At 45.9% G+C, this 19,805-nt stretch overlaps 1 protein-coding gene across 1 annotated transcript in view; it reads left to right on the plus strand.

The window, feature by feature from the left end:
* Positions 1 to 19,805, plus strand: part of LOC141259500 (dynein axonemal heavy chain 5-like) — a 482,742-nt gene that overhangs the window by 39,602 nt on the left and 423,335 nt on the right. Inside the window, exons 8-9 of the mRNA XM_073675609.1 lie at positions 8,798 to 9,000; positions 13,180 to 13,304. Of these exons, the coding sequence (XP_073531710.1) occupies positions 8,798 to 9,000; positions 13,180 to 13,304 (328 nt within the window). The remainder of the gene's footprint in view (positions 1 to 8,797; positions 9,001 to 13,179; positions 13,305 to 19,805) is intronic.

The following is a 19,805-nucleotide window of genomic DNA, read 5'->3' on the forward strand; positions in this document are numbered from 1 at the left end:
CTTGTCTTATTGGCACTATGGAACCAGCCTTCATTGCCAGATCCCGCAGCCCACATAGGAGTCACCTAAACTGCAGGCACCATAGAGTCGGCTAACCCAACCACAACACGACAGGACAACGTATTGGAGGCAAAGTGACGTTGACACTACCCGGAAACAGCTGGCATGCTGGAACCAGGCTGGGCAGGAGAGAGTACCCGTGCCACAGACACTGCCAGGAACCAGCTGACGGTACTGGAACCCGGATGGGTAGCAGAAGGTACAAGAGACAATGGAACTACCGAGGACCAGCTGACGGTACTGGAACCCGGTTACTAAGCAGGAGGTACCTGTGCCACAAAGCACTACCAAGGACCGGCAGACGTTGGTGGAACTTGGATACCGAGAAGGAGGCACCAAAACCAAAGGCACTGCCGAGAACCAGCTGATGGTACTGGAACCCGGATGGGTAGCAGAAGGTACAAGAGCAAATGGAACTACCGAGGACCAGCTGATGGTACTGGAACCCGGATGGGTAGCAGAAGGTACAAAAGCCAATGGAAATACCGAGGACCAGCTGACGGTACTGGAACCTGGTTACTAAGCAGGAGGTACCTGTGCCACAAAGCACTACCAAGGACCAGCAGACGTTGGTGGAACTTGGATACCGAGAAGGAGGCACCTAAGCCAAAGACACTGCCGAGAACCAGCTGACGGTACTGGAACCCGGATGGGTAGCAGAAGGTACCCATGAAAAAAAAAGTTGCAAGCCCGCGAGCCGGCCGCAGTTACCGAAACCCACAGTCCTACAGGGGGTGCTTGTCTTATTGGCACTATGGAACCAGCCTTCATTGCCAGATCCCGCAGCCCACATAGGAGTCACCTAAACTGCAGGCACCATAGAGTCGGCTAACCCGACCGCAACACGACAGGACAACGTATTGGAGGCAAAGTGACGTTGACACTACCCGGAAACAGCTGGCGTGCTGGAAACAGGCTGGGCAGGAGGGAGTACCCATGCCAAAGACACTGCCGGGAACCAGCTGACGGTACTGGAACCCGAATGGGTAGCAGAAGGTACAAGAGCCAATGGAACTACCGAGGACCAGCTGACGGTTCTGGAACTCGGTTACTAAGCAGGAGGTACCTGTGCCACAAAGCACTACCAAGGACCAGCAGACGTTGGTGGAACTTGGATACCGAGAAGGAGGCACCTAAGCCAAAGGCACTGCCGAGAACCAGATGACGGTACTGGAACCCGGATGGGTAGCAGAAGGTACCCATGAAAAAAAAAGCTGCAAGGCCGCGAGCCGGCCGCAGTTACCGAAACCCACAGTCCTACAGTGGGTGCTTGTCTTATTGGCACTATGGAACCAGCCTTCATTGCCAGATCCCGCAGCCCACATAGGAGTCACCTAAACTGCAGGCACCATAGAGTCGGCTAACCCGACCGCAAAACGACAGGACAACGTATTGGAGGCAAAGTGACGTTGACACTACCCGGAAACAGCTGGCGTGCTGGAACCAGGCTGGGCTGGAGGGAGTACCCGTGCCAAAGACACTGCTGAGAAACAGATGGCGGTGCTGGAACCCAGGGTAAATACTAAAAACAGAGTGGAGCCAGAGGCCTAATTGGAGCAACTTTAAAATCTGTAGTAGTGTGAATGTGGACAGAGCAGGAGAAATTGCCATACACACAGCAGGGGAACAGCTGACGTTACTGAACCCCAATAACACGGCAGCAAGTGTTGACTGTGCAGACGGCACTTCTGAGCGCCAACTGGCGGTGTTGGAGCCCAGGGTAAATACTAAAAGCAAAGGAACCAGAGGTGTAATTGGAGCAACTTTAAAATCTGTAGTAGTGTGAATGTGGACAGAGCTGGAGAAATTGCCGTACACACAGCAGGGGAACAGCTGACATTACTGAACCCCAATAACACGGCAGCAAGTGTTGACTGTGCAGACGGCACATCTGAGCGCCAACTGGCGGTGTTGGAGCTCAGGGATAATACTGAAAACAGAGTGGAGCCAGAGGCCTAATTGGAGCAACTTTAAAATCTGTAGTAGTGTGTATGTGGGCAGAGCAGGAGAAATTGCCGTACACACAGCTGGGGATCAGCTGACTTTACTGAACCCCAATAACACTGGAGCAAGCGTTGACTGTGCAGACGGCACTTCTGAGCAGCAACTAGCAGTGTTGGAGCCCAGGGTAAATACTAAAAGCAGAGGAGCCAGAGGTGTAATTGGAGCAAGTTTTAAATCTGTAGTACAATGGATGTGGACAGAGCAGGAGAATTTGCCGGACACACAGCTGGGGATCAGCTGACGTTACTGAACCCCAATAACACTGGAGCAAGCGTTGACTGTGCAGACGGCACTTCTGAGCAGCAACTAGCGGTGTTGGAGCCCAGGGTAAATACTAAAAGCAGAGGAGCCAGAGGTGTAATTGGAGCAAGTTTTAAATCTGTAGTACAGTGGATGTGGACAGAGCAGGAGAATTTGCCGGACACACAGCTGGGGATCAGCTGACGTTACTGAACCCCAATAACACGGAAGCAAGCATTGACTGTGCAGACGGCACTTCTGAGCAGCAACTGGCGGTGTTGGAGCTCAGGGATTACAGTTCAGGTGGTAGAAACATGAACACAACAGGAGACCTGGATACTGTTGCCAACCAATTATTTATTCTGGAAGAGGACTGGCAAATTCATGCGAGATCCAGGCCTTGTTCATTTTGAGAAAAGTAAGCCGGTCAACGTTATCGGAGGATAGTCGCATGCGACGGTCTGTTAGTACACCACCTGCGGCACTAAAGACGCGTTCCGATAATACACTAGCAGCAGGGCAAGCTAGCACCTCCAATGCATACTGGCTAAGCTCTGGCCATGTATCCAGCTTAGAGACCCAAAACTTGAAGGGGGAAGAGCCGTCTGGGAGTACACTGAGAGGGCAAGACATGTAGTCTGTCACCATCTGACGGAAACGTTGCCTCCTGCTGACTGGAGCCGTCTGTGATGGTGTAGACATTTGTGGCGGCGGGGACAAAAAAACTTTGCCACATTTGGGCCATACTGGTCTTGCCTTGTGCTGAGGGGCTGCTTCTGCTCCCTCTTTGTGCAGAGCTTCCTCCACTGCCTCGACGCACTGAGCTGCTTTGTAAAGCACTAGCAGCACTGCTCTCCGTTGGAATGGAGAACATGATGGAATGCACCAGTGAGTCTTGGTACTCCCGCATTTTACGCTCCCGGTTCAACTGTGTTATGAAGCTTTGTAAGTTGTCCTGGTAGCGAGGATCTAGGAGGGTGGACACCCAATAATCAGCCGTGTTGAGAATGTGGGCGATGCGGCGGTCGTTTCTCAGGCACTGCAGCATGAAATCAACCATGTGCTGCAGACTGCCTACTGGCCAAGAAACGCTGTCCCCTGCTTGAGGCGTGATCTCTGCCTGCTCTGCATCACCCCACCCTCGCTCTAGATACTGACTACTAGAGCATTGTGTACCTCCCTCCTCTGGACAGATGTCTTCCTCCTCAATTGACTCCTCCTCATCCTCCTCACAAAGTGTCCCCTGCCTAGGACTTTGTGAGGAACCACGTTGCGCAGACTGTACAGAAGCAGATGGCATTTGTGACTCCTCATCCTCCACCTCTTCCAAAACCTCGTCCCTTAGTGCTTGCAGTGTTTTTTCAAGCAGGCAGATAAGGGGGATAGTCATGCTGACTAGTGCATCATCTGCACTCGCCATCCGCGTGGAATAATCGCAAAACGTGGCAAATGTCCTTCATAGAGGCCCACTCAGTGGTGGTGAAGTGTGAACGGCGCGCACTGCGACTTGTTTGCGCCTGCTGCAGCTGGTACTCCATTACTGCTGCCTGCTGCTCACACAACCTCTCCAACATATGTAGCGTTGAATTCCACCTGGTGGGTAGGTCACATATAATGCGATGTTCTGGAAGACGCTGCAATGCGCGATCTTGCGTTGCTGGAACGCCGCAAGTGAGCGCACTCTATGCGGACCTTGTGAAGCAGTGCTTCAAGATCCGGATAGTCCTTCAAAAAACTCTGCACGACCAAGTTGAGCACAAGTGCCAGACATGGGATGTGAGTGAGGTTGCCTATGCCCAGAGCTGCCACCAGATTTCGGCCATTGTCACACACTACCATGCCTGGCTGGAGATTCGCTGGCACAAACCACACGTCGCTCTGCTGCTTGATGGCATTCCAGAGCTCCTGCGCTGTGTGGCTTCGATTCCCCAAAGAAATTAATTTTAATATGGCCTGTTGACGTTTGGCCATGGCTGTGCTCATATCGGTCATCATAACAGGTAACCGTTCACGTGTCGATGTGGAGGTAGACCGTGATGGCTCCTGCAGCACTGATTCAGAGGAACTGGAGTATGAGGAGGAGTCAATGTGTACAGACTGGATTCCTGCAATCCTTGGAGTTGGCAGAACACGTACAGCGCCACTCTCAAGATCTGTACCCGGCTCCACAACATTTACCCAATGGGCAGAAAGGTATCGTCCCTGTCCATGCTTACTGGTCCACGCATCGGTGGTCAGGTGGACCTTGCTACTGACGGCGTTTTGTAGCGCATGTTTAATTTTTCCCTCCACATGCTGTTGCAGGGCAGGGACGGCTTGCCGGCTGAAATAAAAGCGGCTGGGCACGTTGTGGGACTGCCAATGCCATAAAGTTACGGAAGGTGTCAGTCTCCACCAGCCTGAATGATAGCATTTCAAGGGCCAGTAGTTTAGCAATGCCAGCATTCAGAGCCTGTGCTCGGGGGTGGTTTGCCGAGTATGGGCGCCTTTTCTCCCATGCCTGTGAGGATGACAGGGAAAGTGGTGCTGTGGGTGGAATTACATTGTGTCTCTGTACAACAGTGCCAGAGGTTCTTCCATGGCGATCCTGTGAGGAAGCCGAACCAGCTGTGTGTGAGCTGGAGGAAGAGGCTACAACACGAGCTGAAGAGGTGGTAGGTGGCGCTGCAGGTAGGCCTAGGTCTTCAGTGTGTTTTTGTAACTCCACCACGTGCTTGGTCCGCACATGTTTCCACATATTTGTGGTATTGAGGTTGCTGACACTTTTCCCTCTTTTCACCTTTTGATTACACAGCTTGCATTTGACAAAGCAAATGTCATCTGCAACTGTGTCAAAAAAGGACCAGGCACTGCAAGTCTTGGGAGCGCCCTCTTTGGATTTTGGAAGAGCCATGCTCCTAATGGGTGCCGAAGTGGAGGCTACAGGCAACCAAGTCTGCCCCCTCCCTCTCCCTCCTTTTTGGGCCATTCGGGGAATCTCTATCTCAGAGCTGCTCCCACCACCTTCCTGTCCCTCATGCCATGATGGGTCAAGGACCTCATCATCTACACCACCCTCTTCAAACAACTGCTTCTCCTGGGTAGTCTCGACAGCACAGTACGCACCAGAAAGTGGCACCTGAGTCTCATCATCAGATGCGTCCTGAGGTGTGCTGCTGACCATAGGCACTGGCCCACCCGCCTCTTCAGATTCAGAGAGACAAAACGGTTGCGCATCACTGCATACTACCTCTTCTTCAAATTCTCGAATTCTGCTTGGCTGGCCCCCTCTTTCTAAGCCAAGAGATTCAGAGAACAGAAGTAGAGATGACTCCTGTCCAGGGCTCTCTGATTGCCTGGGCAATTTGGCAGGTGGTGAAGAGACAGATGGGTGCTCTTCAGAGGATCTGGAACTAATTGAAGTCGATGTGTTAGCTGCCATCCATCCGACAACGGCTTGAATTTGGTCCTCCCACAGCAGTGGGGTACAGCTAGCTCCTACAAAGCTGCGCATAAAGGAGTGTTCCCTGGTAATACTGGGGGATGCTGAGTCACTGGTGCCCGCAGCAGGCACAGAATCCCCACGTCCTCTCCCTGCAGGCACAGAATCCTCACGTCCTCTCCCTGCAGAAACTCCACGCCCACGCCCACGACCACATGCCTTACTCCCTGCCTTCTTCATCTTGGTAGACTGATAAAGATAGGCAGAAAAGTACTAAGGGCTTAGTGTGCTTATTCCTGAACTGCTGCTAACAGGTATAAGAAACAATAATTTTATAAAGTGTGGACTAGACTTTAATAGGAGCTAATGTGGCCTACACAACTGTAAAGTGGAGTGTTTGGTGAACTTTATTTAGGTTTTTTTGTCACAAAAAGACACTGGATGTGCCCAAAGATGTAATACTGATAGTATCACAAACTTTTTGTAGCTATTACCATGCAGGAAGGTAACCTACAATGTAATAGATGAGGCTACAAAAAATAGGCTAATACTAATCTGGCTGGGGCTACAGGGCACAATGCTGCAGAAAGGCTCCTCTATCTACTCCTATATAGTGTGTTTGGAACCAATGTAGCTGAATACGGATGGAACCACCACACTAATAGGAGAAATCAGGAAAAATGATCAATTAGCAAAAAAGGACAATGTATGAGGCAGTGACACACACTGAGTGCACTACAACCAGACGTGGTTGAAGCACACACTACAGGGTGAGCTGCACTCACACACCAGACCTTGCAGATAGTGGTGAACAGTGCAGATGCAGAGCACTGTGCACTAGCGCTGCAAGACAAAAAAAAAAAATTCTCTATCTACTCCTATATAGTGTGTTTGGAACTAATTTAGCTGAATACGGATAGAACCACCACACTAATAGGAGAAATCAGGAAAAATGATCAATTAGCAAAAAAGGACAATGTATGAGGCAGTGACACACACTGAGTGCACTACAACCAGACGTGGTTGAAGCACACACTACAGGGTGAGCTGCACTCACACACCAGACCTTGCAGATAGTGGTGAACAGTGCAGATGCAGAGCACTGTGCACTAGCGCTGCAAGACAAAAAAAAAAAATTCTCTATCTACTCCTATATAGTGTGTTTGGAACTAATTTAGCTGAATACGGATGGAACCACCACACTAATAGGAGAAATCAGGAAAAATGATCAATTAGCAAAAAAGGACAATGTATGAGGAAGTGACGCACGCTAAGCGCACTACAACCAGACGTGGCTGAAGCACACACTACAGGGTGAGCTGCACTCACACACACAGAGAGCTTGCAGACAGGCGTGAACAGTGCAGAAGCAGAGCACTGTGCACTAGTGCTGCAAGACAAAAAATAAAATTCTCTATCAACTCCTATATAGTGTGTTTGGAACCAATTTAGCTGAATACGGATGAAACCACCACACTAATAGGAGAAATCAGGAAAAATTATCAATTAGCAAAAAAGGACAATTTATGAGGCAGTGATGCACACTGAGTGCACTACAACCAGACTTGGCTGAAGCACACACTACAGGGTGAGCTGCACTCACACACACAGACCTTGCAGACAGCGGTGAACAGTACAGAGAACTATGCACTAGCGCTGCAAGGCACAGCGATTTATAAAGTAGCTTGGGTAAAGCAGAATAGAGCAAATAGGTAGCTAAAACTGTCCCTCAGAACAACAGCGTCCTATCCCTAACTGAATTCACAGCAGAGTGAGCTCAAAATGGCGGCGGCGGCTTTTATAGTGCATCATGACATCATTTCAGCAGCCAATCACAGCCATGCCATTAGTTAACATGCCTACATGCCTAACAGGATGTGCCCACACTTCTTAGGATCCTCATTGGCTGAATAAAATGAAACTGGCTCATTGCATTATGGGAACTTCCGATTCCGTTATACGATATTCTAAAAGTATCGGAATTAAATATCGGAATTCCGATACCGCGAATATCGGCCGATACCCGATATTTCAGTATCGGAATGCTCAACACTAATAATGACATATATGTGGAAGTTATTATTTAGTGTTAAAATTAAAAGTCTGATACTGAACCATTTGAGAAAGTAAAAATAAATACTTAGACTTGTAGTCAAAATTATTCAACCACCAGTTAGATTCATTAGCAAAATTTCCAAACTTTCTGCAGTTTTCTATAAAGCAGTCAAACAAAAATTATTTAAATTGTTCAGCACAACTAATGCAACAAGAGGTATCTCCAAATTCAACTCAAAAATACCACTGAAAGTAGCTACTGCAGTCTCAGAGGTATTCAACCATTTCATAACAAACCTCTTTAGTACTTAGTACAGCACTCATATGACCTGCTTCACACATGATATATAACCAGACACCAGCTTCTGAAAGTGATTTTGAGGATTCTTTGTCCATTCCTCATGGGCAATGGCCTCTGGTTCACTAATATTCTTGGATTTGCATGCTGCACCTGCTTTCTTCAAATCCCACAAAAGCTTTTCTATGGGGTTCAAGTAGGCCACTGTGATTGCCACAAGAGAATCTTTCAGAACTTCTAAAACCAAGCCTTGGTGGGCTTTGAGGTATGCTTGGGATCATTGCACTGTTGAAAGGTCAAATGATGCCCAATCTTCAGCTTCGTCACAGAAAGTTCGACATTTTCTCCTAGCATTTCCTGATACTTGATTGAAACCATATTTCCCTCCACATGCTGCAGGTTCCCAGTGCCAGAGGAAGCAAAGCAGCCATAAAGCATCACAGAGTTACCACCATGCTTCACTGTAGGCATTGTGCTCTTTTCTTTGCATGTTTCATTCTTTTTGTCTCCAGACATACATCTGATCCATAGGCCCAAAAAGTTTGAGTTTTGTTTTATCGTTCTACAGAACAGAATCCCTAAATCCTAATTTGCAATGAGGATTTAATAATTTTGATTGCAACTACACTAAGAATTTGTTTCCCTTACTCATGTGAATTGTCCAGCCCTGATCTAGTTACTTTATTATGTCTACAATTATGTTTTTTGTTTTTATGCAGTATTCAAGCCTGCCTGGCAGTATGCACTTGCTTTCAAGAAGAAGTACAGCGTTTACGTGAATGGTTATTAGGGGCACATGGACTACAGAGATATTCATCTGTAAGTTCTGTTTCTACTGCTCCTGGGAGATTGTCTTCATTGCAAACTTCCAAAACAAATAAAACCAATGTGAGAGTGACAGTATCAGTACCATCCAGCTCTGGTAGGTAGATATTAAATTCTTTCCTTATTTATTTTTTACAGTTTTACTGGAAGTACCATTGTTCTTTTGCAAACCATCTTTTGCTTGTCAATTTGCCTGGAACCTTAAGGCTGTGTGCCCACGATGCGTTTTTTAAACGTTTCCGCAGCGGCAATTCCACTGCAGAAACGCTTAACAAATGCATGGTAGAAGGTCTGCCATGTTCCCCAATGATAATCCGCATATGCTGTGCACATGCAGCGGAAATTTCCGCTGCGGATTATCATTGCGGAAAAAAACGCAGCACTACCAATTATTTTGTGGAAGTGCTGCGTTTCCGCCGCCATTGACTTGCATTGGAACACATGGAATCCGCATGACTGGATCTGTAGATGCACATTCCATGCGTTTCAATGTGCGGATGATACCCGGGTCTGGAGAGGAGGAGACACTCCTCCGGACCCGGGTACCATAGAACTTGTAAAAAAAAGAATAAAATAAAAAATAAATATTATACTTACCTTCTGATGGCCCATGGTGTGCTTGTTTTGGCTTACCGGCAGATCGCGGTGGACTCAAGGATCTGCGCTGACGTCATTTAGTCATGTGACGGGTCACGCGACGCTGACGTCGGCAGGTCCTTCAGTGTACCACGAGCTGCCGGCAAGCCGAGACGCATCGAATAAAGACTCCAGGGGACATCAGAAGGTAAGTATGATATTTATTTTTTATTTTTTAACATTCTTTCGGTCACACTATATAAGTCCATGCCGGCTGCATGGATTTATATGGTGTGACCAAGTTGTCAAGTACTTTCCAAGTGATGCTAAAATCGCCTGGAAAGTGCTTGACAACCCGCATGTGGAAATGCATGTGAAGAACGCTTCACTTCCGCATGTCCCTGGCAGGAAAACGAATGTACAATCTGCATGTACAATCCGCATGTACAATCCGCATGTACAATCCGCATGTACAATCCACATGCGTTTTTTCTGCCAGAGAGATGCAGAAATGCTCAGGAAAAAATCCGGAGCATTTCCGCATCGTGGGCACATAGCCTAAGAGATTTTTAAATATTTATTATGTTAAGTAGGCAATTGATATAGATTGTGCTGTGATCTAATCACGTTGGACATAAATCCTACATACAGTAGCTTCACTTTCTATGTATCAGCTATGCTAAAACAACAGTTGTGGTCTTTGACCCTTCTTCTATACTTTTGTATACAGCTTGTTTTTCAGTTGTCGAAACTGCTTTTGTGATTGCACTGATCTGAATGTCTAATTATAAGCATTTATTTGCATAGAGTCCCAGAGTAATGAAAGATGTCAGATAAAAGGACAATAGAAATCAAGCAAACCACAGACCAGAATGTGACAAGAAGATGCTTAAGCTATTCTGTCTTAGTAGAACATGCCTAGTGAAATGTAATGAAATTCCACTGTAATGAGGTCACTACTTGGTGATGTGCATAATATAGAAAAAGCTAAAAAGACTGTGGGAAGATTTTAATATTCACAATATCAATTAAATGCTCAAAGAAACTGCAGAACGCCATTTTCAATGCCTTCTGACAGCTCAAAAAAGTAAAATCAAATGATCTATGTTCCACAATAAAATGTAGACATTGGGCATGGTTATACATTGTTGCTTTGTGCACTGCTACACCTCACCTAGTCATATGCTTTGTCTACCACCAGCAACCAGTTTGAAGAGGTTGTCCAGGAGTTTAGCACAGATGGCCTATCCTTAGGATAGGTCATTAATGTCTGATAGGTGGGGGTGCAACACAAGGCACCACCGCTGATCAGCTACTTCCTAATTTTCATTTGAATAAGAGGAGGATGTGTACTGCCTGGCGGCGGCCACTATACAGTCAACGAAGCTGTGCTGTGCAGCTACATAATTGAGCAGTTCCAGCAACCGCCGAAACCGGGAACAGCTGATCGGTGGGGGAGCTGGGTGTCACACCCCCACCTATCAGACATTGATGACCTATCTTAAAGGGATTGTCCGGTCCAAATCGATAAGTCTGCAGTCACTCTGTGTGACTTTAGACTTATGAATCCCCCCAGCACACACGCTGTGCACTGCGGGGATTTGCCGGTTTTTGACCCGTTAATGGAGTATATGTATGAGTTATACATACTCGTCCAGTTGGCGTGGCCTCACTCCATACATCCAGTGGGCATGGCCAATTAGAGGGCGCGGCCTTGCTCCATTCAAGTGTATGGAAGCGAGGCTGTGCCCACTGGCTGGGAGTATGTAAAACTCATACAGTACAGACCAAAAGTTTGGACACACCTTCTCATTTAAAGAATTAACACATGTGAAATTATATACTTAACAAAAAAGTGTGAGACAACTGAAAATATGTCTTATATTCTAGGTTCTTCAAAGTAGCCACCTTTTGCTTTGATGACTGCTTTGCACACTCTTGGCATTCTCTTGATGAGCTTCAAGAGGTAGTCACCGGAAATGGTCTTCCAACAATCTTGAAGGGGTTCCCAGAGATGCTTAGCACTTGTTGGCCCCTTTGCCTTCACTCTGCGGTCCAGTTCACCCCAAACCATCTCGATTGAGTTCAGGTCTGGTGACTGTGGAGGCCAGGTCATCTGGCGTAGCACCCTATCACTCTCCTTCTTGTTCAAATAGCCCTTACACAGCTGGAGGTGTGTTTGGGGTCATTGTCCTGTTAAAAAATAAATGATGGTCCAACTAAATGCAAACCGGCTGGAATAGCATGCTGCTGCAAGATGCTGTGGTAGCCATGCTGGTTCAGTATGCCTTCAATTTTGAATAAATCCCCAACAGTGTCACCAGCAAAGCACCCCCACACCATCACACCTCCTCCTCCATGCTTCATTGTGGGAACCAGGCATGTAGAGTCCATCCGTTCACCTTTTCTGCGTCGCACAAAGACACAGTGGTTGGAACCAAAGATCTCAAATTTGGACTCACCAGACCAAAGCACAGATTTCCACTGGTCTAATGTCCATTCCTTGTGTTCTTTAGCCCAAACAAGTCTCTTCTGCTTGTTGCCTGTCCTTAGCAGTGGTTTCCTAGCAGCTATTTTACCATGAAGGCCTGCTGCACAAAGTCTCCTCTTAAGAGTTGTTGTAGAGATGTGTCTGCTGCTAGAACTCTGTGTGGCATTGACCTGGTCTCTAATCTGAGCTGCTGTTAACCTGCGATTTCTGAGACTGGTGACTCAGATAAACTTATCCTCAGAAGCAGAGGTGACTCTTGGTCTTCCTTTCCTGGGGCGGTCCTCATGTGAGCCAGTTTCTTTGTAGCGCATGATGGTTTTTGCAACTGCACTTGGGGACACTTTCAAAGTTTCCCCAATTTTTCGTACTGACTGACCTTCATTTCTTAATGTAATGATGGCCACTCGATTTTCTTTACTTAGCTGCTTTTTTCTTGCCATAATACAAATTCTAACAGTCTATTCAGTAGGACTATCAGCTGTGTATCCACCAGACTTCTGCACAACACAACTAATGGTCCAAACCCCATTTATAAGGCAAGAAATCCCACTTATTAAACCTGACCGGGCACACCTGTGAAGTGAAAACCATTTCCAGTGACTACCTTTTGAAGCTCATCAAGAGAATGCCAAGAGTGTGCAAAGCAGTCATCAAAGCAAAAGGTGGCTACTTTGAAGAACCTAGAATATAAGACATATTTTTGTTTCACACTTTTTTGTTCAGTATATAATTCCACATATGTTAATTCATAGTTTTGATGCCTTCAGTGTGAATGTACAATTTTCATAGTCATGAAAATACAGAAAAATCTTTAAATGAGAAGGTGTGTCCAAACTTTTGGTATGTACTGTACATACCCTCTGGTCCCTGTTCAGAAACCGGCGAATTCCCTCAGTGCACAGTGCATGCCCTGGGGGGATTCATAAGTCTGCAGTCATACAGAGTGACTGTAGACTTATCAATTTGGACCAGACAACCCCTTTAAATATAGGCTGTCAAAGTTAAAACCCCAGATATCCCCATTAAGAAACTTGCCAAACATCACTCAGTAGCCCAAAATCTGCACAGAATACCAACAACTTCTCATCAGTTTTGTCATTTTGTTCAACCCTATAATTGCTCCTAACATTGCAGCATTTAATGTTAAAAATGTATGCACCCCCCATATGTATATTTTGACTTATTTCCATTGCAATATTGTTTTGTTAGACCAACAATATGACTACCAAAGCAGTGGTGTGGCTATAACAGATGATGTCACCATCATGTATCATTTGGAAGCACTGAGTGTCAAGCTGAAGCAGACATTGGACATAATGGACAAGCTCCAGCAGGTAGTATAATGCCTATGCCCAATGTCAAATTGTCTGTGTCTTAGACATGCTGCGTCATAAATCCTAATCTACTCATGAATGCGCTGGTTTCCAAAAAATGAGTTTGTTTTAAAATGTTTGAGCTCTAAAAGCACATAGCCGTATAGCAATATAAAGGACAGAAACATTACAATATTCAGTTTTTTGTGTTGTTCAAATACACACAAAGGAAATAAACATAAGAACATAACACAACATGTAATTGCAATAATTTTCTGGGAGAAATACTTCATTTTCTGGAACAATTTCAATGGTGCAAACATTTTCGGCCATGACTGTATACAAATATCATAAGCACAGGTACAGTGTCCATTTTAGGACATGATCAGATATCAAAATCAAACATCAGAATGATGTCAGTTTGAGGCTAAATACCCTGTCTGACAAGTGATCTTGACAAGTGATTCTGACAAGTGATTCTGACAAGTGATTTTGACAAGTGATTCTGACAAGTGATGTTGACAAGTGACTTTTACAACTGTAGTAATAATAAAAAAAATATTCACTGTTCGCTGATTGGACTTGAACCCAAAACTCTACGTCTAGAAGCCAGCGCACTAACCACTGAGCTATAAACTCAGTTGAGAAAAGCTAAGTGTTCTATTTGGTGATATGATTTTCAGTGCAAACCTTGTCTGAAACTGATTGGGACTTTCAGAAATACCTCCCCCAAGCTAAATTCAAATGATGTTTGATTTGTGAGTCTGATGTGTGACTTTCTTCAAACATCAGAATCAGAATCACAATGACTTTTAGTCACCCTGAGTATTTTCATGGTTGATCTCATAAGGCTATGTGCCCACGATGCAGAAATGCTGCATATTTTTTCCGCTTCTCCCTGGTAGGAAAAACGCATGCGGTTTTTACATGCATTTTTCCCGCCAGGTAGAAGCGTTTATCAAACGTTTTTGCATGCGAGTTATCAAGCGCTTTTCCAAGCGATTTTAGCATCACTTGGAAAAGTGCTTGACAACTTGTTCACACTATATAAATCCATGCAACCGGCATGGATCTATAGTAGTGTGACCAAGTTAGTTAAAAAAAAAAGAATAAGAATGGTGAAAAATAAAAAATAAAGATTTTACTCACCTTCCAATGTCCTCCAGGTGTTTTCTCCGCTGCGTCCGGTGTCTTGGGCGGCTCGCGGTGGTGTGAAGGACCTGCGGGGATATCATTGAGTCATGTGACAGGTCACATGACTCATTGACGTCATGGCAGGTCCTTCACAACACCGCGACCCATGCAGCAGACCAGACGGAGGGGAGAAAACACCGGGAGGACATCAGAAGGTGAGTATAATCTTTATTTTTTATTTTAAATTCCTTTTTTAACAGGTTCTATGGTACCCAGGTCTGGATGAGAGTCTCCTCTCCTCCAGACCTGGGTACCATCTGCACATTGAACCGTGTGATATCCGCATATACAGATGCAGTGATGCAGATGTCACGCGGTCCAATGCAAGTCAATGGTGGCGATTACGCTGTGTGTCCGAAAAATTAATGGACATGCTGCGTATTTTTCCGCAATGATAATCCGCAGTGGAAATTTCTGCATGTGCACAGCTCATGCGGATTATCATTGGGGACCATAGGGCACGTATTACCTAGTGTTTTTTAAGCGTTTTTGCTGCGGAAATTCCGCGTCAAAAACGCTTGAAAACTGCAAAGTGGGCACGCAGCCAAAGACAAGAAAAGCTACCAGTCAGTGTCACTTGACTGGATAGCTTAATGGTGAGGCATCAGCCTCTGAAACTACAGTGTCTGAGTTCAAATCCCATTGGGAATGATATATATGTTTTTTTGTAATATCCAGTGAATATTTTTTATATTATTATTACAGTTGTAAAAGTCACTTGTCAGGATCACTTGTCAGAATCACATGTCAGAATCACTTGTTAGAATCACTTATCAAAATCAGTTCTCAGACAGGGTATTTAGCCTCAAACTGGCATCATTCTGATGTTTGATCTTGATACCTGATTATGTCCTAAAATGGACACTGTACACAGGCTGCCTTTGTAAGTTCTGGAACATCGATTTGAGAGTTGAAAGATGGGCCCTTGGCTACCTGTATCAGTTTTGTATGTGAAAGCACTGCTATTCTTGGCGTGTAGCTTTCCAAAAGTATGCCATAAATAGTAAAATAATGGTTGTCAATTGATGTATTCCCCCAAAGCAGTAGCATTTTCAGGAGTATGAGACAAACTAATTTGTTGAACTGATACTCTGAGATTACCATGTGGCACTCTTAAGGGGTGAATTTAGTAGTATATATTTTCCTGCTACTTGATCAATGTGTCTAATAGGGTGAAATGTAAAGTCAGACAGCCACTTTTATAGATTAGCCCCTTAAAGGGAACCTGTCAGCAGGTTTTCACTATGTAATCTGAAAATGACATGAGGTAGGGGTTAAAACACAGATTTCAGGAATGTCTCTCTTATCAAGCTTCTTGGTTTTGTTTGCTTGCATTGATTATTTTAGAACCAGGAGCTTATCATTGCTGGGACACAGTTGGCCATGCATGCTAGTCCGACATGCCCCCTCCTATGATAGGCAACTCCCTGTCTATGGACTTTGTATATACAGAGTGGAGGCAGTTTCCTCAGCTCTGCTGTATTACCAAATCTAAAAACTCTGATTGTGTCAGAGTGGCTGCACCCAGTAAACTAAGTGATATATCATTAGATTCAGCTTCTCTTTGTCTATACGAGGTTGTCCTCAGATGAGGTAGCAAAAACCTACTGGCAGATTCCCTTTAACCCATATACAGCCTGGGGCATAATAGTACGCATCAGGCTGTCAACCCTGGTCAGCGCTTGCTCCGGCGCTGAGCCCATACTGAACCGGGCACATGTCAGCTGATTTATACAGCTGACATGTGCCCGCAACAGCCGCAGGTAGAATCGCGATCCACCCGCGGCTGTTAACATGTTAAATGCCGCTGTCAATCTCTGACAGCGGCATTTAACAGCGCCGGAAGGGCGTCACTTACCCCGCCCATCGGTGACCCCGTCACGTGATCGCGGGTCACTGATGGGTGGGCATGACAACCCTGTGTCTGCAGCAGACCCCAGTGGTTGTCATTTACAGATCGCTATGAGCGCCACCTAGTGGTCGGCGCTTATAGCACAGGAGCATTTCTGCTCATCACCTTTATGTAGCACAGGTGATCGGACAGTTGCTGCTTCTAGTCTCCTATGGAGACTATAGAAGCAAGCAAAAAGTGTAAAAAAATGGTTTTAAAAATATAAAAAAAATATAAAAGTTTAAATCACCCCCCTTTCGCCCCATTCAAAATAAAATGATAAAAAAACCAAAACACATTCACATATTTGGTATCTCCGCATTCAGAATTGCCCACTCTATCAATATAAAAAAAGAATTAATCCGATCGGTAGACGGTGTAACGAGAAAAAAAATCTAGACGCCAGAATTAAGTTTTTTGGTCGCCGCAACATTGCAATAAAATGCAATAACGGGCGATCAAAACATCATATCTACCCCAAAATAGTATAAATAAAAACGTAATCCCGGCGCGCAAAAAGTAAGCTCTCACCCGGCCCCAGATCCCGAAAAATGGAGACGCTACGGGTCTTGGAAAATGGCACTTTTTTTTTTTTTTAAGCAAACTTTGGATTTTGTTTTCACCACTTAAATAAAAAAGAACCTATACATGTTTGGTATCTACGAACTCGTAATGACCTGGAGAATAAGAATAGCAGGTCAGTTAAACATTAAGTGAACGTGGTAAAAAAAAAACATCTGTGGTATTGTACGTTTTTTGCAATTTCACCGCACTTGGAATTTTTTTCCCATTTTCCCGTACACGATATGGTAAAACCAGTAATGTCGTTCAAAAGTACAACTCGTCCCGCAAAAAATAAGCCCTCACACGGCTGTATTGACCAGAAAATAAAAACGCTATGGCTCTGGGAACAACGGGAGCAAAAAATGAAAATGCAAAAACGGAAAATCCCAGGGTCCTTAAGGGTTTAATGACTGCCGATATGCCTTTTTATAGCGGTCAATAAGAGGCCTTATTCCTCAGTGTTGCCTTTTTATGGTGCTGAGGATAGGTGTAAGTAATTAGTGGCCCCCATGTAGGGCAGCGGTAGTCATCATGCTGGGGGACACTCGCTGCACCGGGTCAATTAAAGTACACCAGCCACGTTTTCCAGTATTTCACAATCCAGCAGTTTATTTTACTTCATAACTGCTATAACCGAGTCCAACTCAGTGGCTCGCCGACATATTACATATAATGTCCAGGAGCCATTCAAGTGGCAGACAGGCCCACTTGGCTCCAGTTACAGCCTCCAGCAAAGTCACTTAAATCAATGTCCATATAATGCAGTGTTTTACCTTTGCCGGGTTTTAGCTGCTTCAGTCAGTTTTGTTCTGCCACCACTGTGGCTTTACGACTTCCCAGATGGGGGTCTCCAGCCCTCGTTCCTTCAAAGGCTACTGGTATGTTGTCTCACCTAACATCCAGCCTTTGCCTTCCAGGACTCTTGCCTTCCAAGCCTCTGGCCCTCCAAGGCTACTGGGATCGCTTACACATAAGGATCCAGCCTCTGCCTTTCAGGCTTCACCCGGCTTCACTAGGCCTCACTAAGGCTCTCCAGGCTAACGGTGTCCCACACAGGAACAGGCCTCACGCCTTACACACCTGTCTCAAAACTACCAGGGTTTATATATCTTCCAATGCACACACAAGACCTGTACTGATGTCACAGTCATATGATCAGACCTTCTGTGTGCACAGGACCTGTGCGATGTCACAGTCATGTGACCAGTCACCTGAGGGGGAGGTACATGGTCAGCCAAAACACACCCTGGACCATTACAGTAATGCCGCTGCATTACATATCCCCCCCTCTGTTCAAACTTGTGGGGTTGAACACATAATATACACAGTTCACACCGAGACCAGGTACTTGACAATTGCACTGCTCAGCCCCTGGAACATTAGTCATCGACATTAACCCATTCCTTAGGGACCTACCATCTGTCATTGTCACTGACTTCGTCAAGTCACCTTTCCGGGTCATAACCTTGTCAGACCTCCCCCGCTCCTAGCGGTCAGTCGTAACCTTGTCAGACCTCCCCCGATCCCAGCGGTCAGTCATAACCTTGTCAGACCTCCCCCGCTCCCAGCGGTCCATACAGCAGTGTGATTCACACACCCTGGTATCTAAGGTCCGGTTAGACTCCGTACTGTCCCGTACTCTATTGGGTCGTTTGTATGGGCCTCTCAAACCTGAGTTACTGGAGGTCTCACTACCTCTAAACCCACGCCCACTACTATCAGGACATCTTGAAAGGTTGCTAACTTCAGCTGTAGCTGTTCTGTTATTTAGGGGGCCCTTTCTCTGTCTGGTCTCACAATTTCTAGACGGCTGCCATCTTCTGCTGCTCAGGCGATTCTGTCTTTCCACTCGCAGTCTAGCGAGATTCAACTGTTCTACCTCTCGCAGGTAGGTCACTCAGTACTCCATCTGCATGCGTATACATAGAAAACTTTCTTCTGTTCCTACAGCGGAGAATGACACCATACCGTTTTCATCTGGTATCCAGTCCTGTCGATCACGTGGACTGCTTACTCTCATCACACCAGACTTCTTTACCATCATCTGCATGGCTCAGCCATTCCTCCGAATGAGCTTTCTCACCAGTGCATGAGGCACCCGGATGACCTCTTCCCGGAGACTGTGAGCTTTTCTCATAAGCTCCAGTTGTCTAACGGCTTGTTCCGTCTTCAACCGGAGAAACTGCTTCGTGCGAATACATCGCCAGTGCATGTCACTTAGGATCACCACCCTCTTCACTGTGACTTCAGTGAAGTCGACGACGAGAGGGGGACTCTCTCCCCTCGTCTAGCCCCTCCTGACTGAACTCTCCTTCTACTTTCGTAGTGTCACCATCAGCTACGGGGTCTGTGTCACTCCCCATGGTTTTGTGGACTAACAGGTCACCTCCCATTTTGACGTCAACCCCTTCTACTGGAGCTACCCCGTTATCAACGGTCAAATTGTCATTTTTAGGCGGTACCAACCCACAACCAGTAACAAATTTTGGTTTTCTATACTCCACGCTCTAGTGAAAATCCACCCCTTTTTTTAGACTCCGTCCACTTTTGAACAACCACACCGGTAGGGGAATTTTTACAAAAAAAAATCCGCAATAGTCTTAGGACCCAGTTCACAACATCTCTTACCATCTCCCGGGCACTCTGGGACAATACTGGCGCCCCCGGAGAGTTCACAGAATGGTTCACTGCTGCCATTCTATACGGTGCCCACAGCTCCTGCCGTTCCTGCACCATGTCCTGTAGACGTTTCTCAAATACCTGCTTCAGTTTTAACCGGCACTTTAATCGCTCAATAGCTTAATTTTCTTTTGCTGCTCCGTTCACAGCCATCGCGGTATACTATTCACACTAGACACTTCACCGCTTTCCCA

The sequence above is a fragment of the Phyllobates terribilis genome, unplaced genomic scaffold (genome assembly GCF_046119375.1).
Source record: "Phyllobates terribilis strain yellow unplaced genomic scaffold, ASM4611937v1 Scaffold_3__8_contigs__length_932513732, whole genome shotgun sequence".
NCBI lineage: Eukaryota > Metazoa > Chordata > Amphibia > Anura > Dendrobatidae > Phyllobates > Phyllobates terribilis.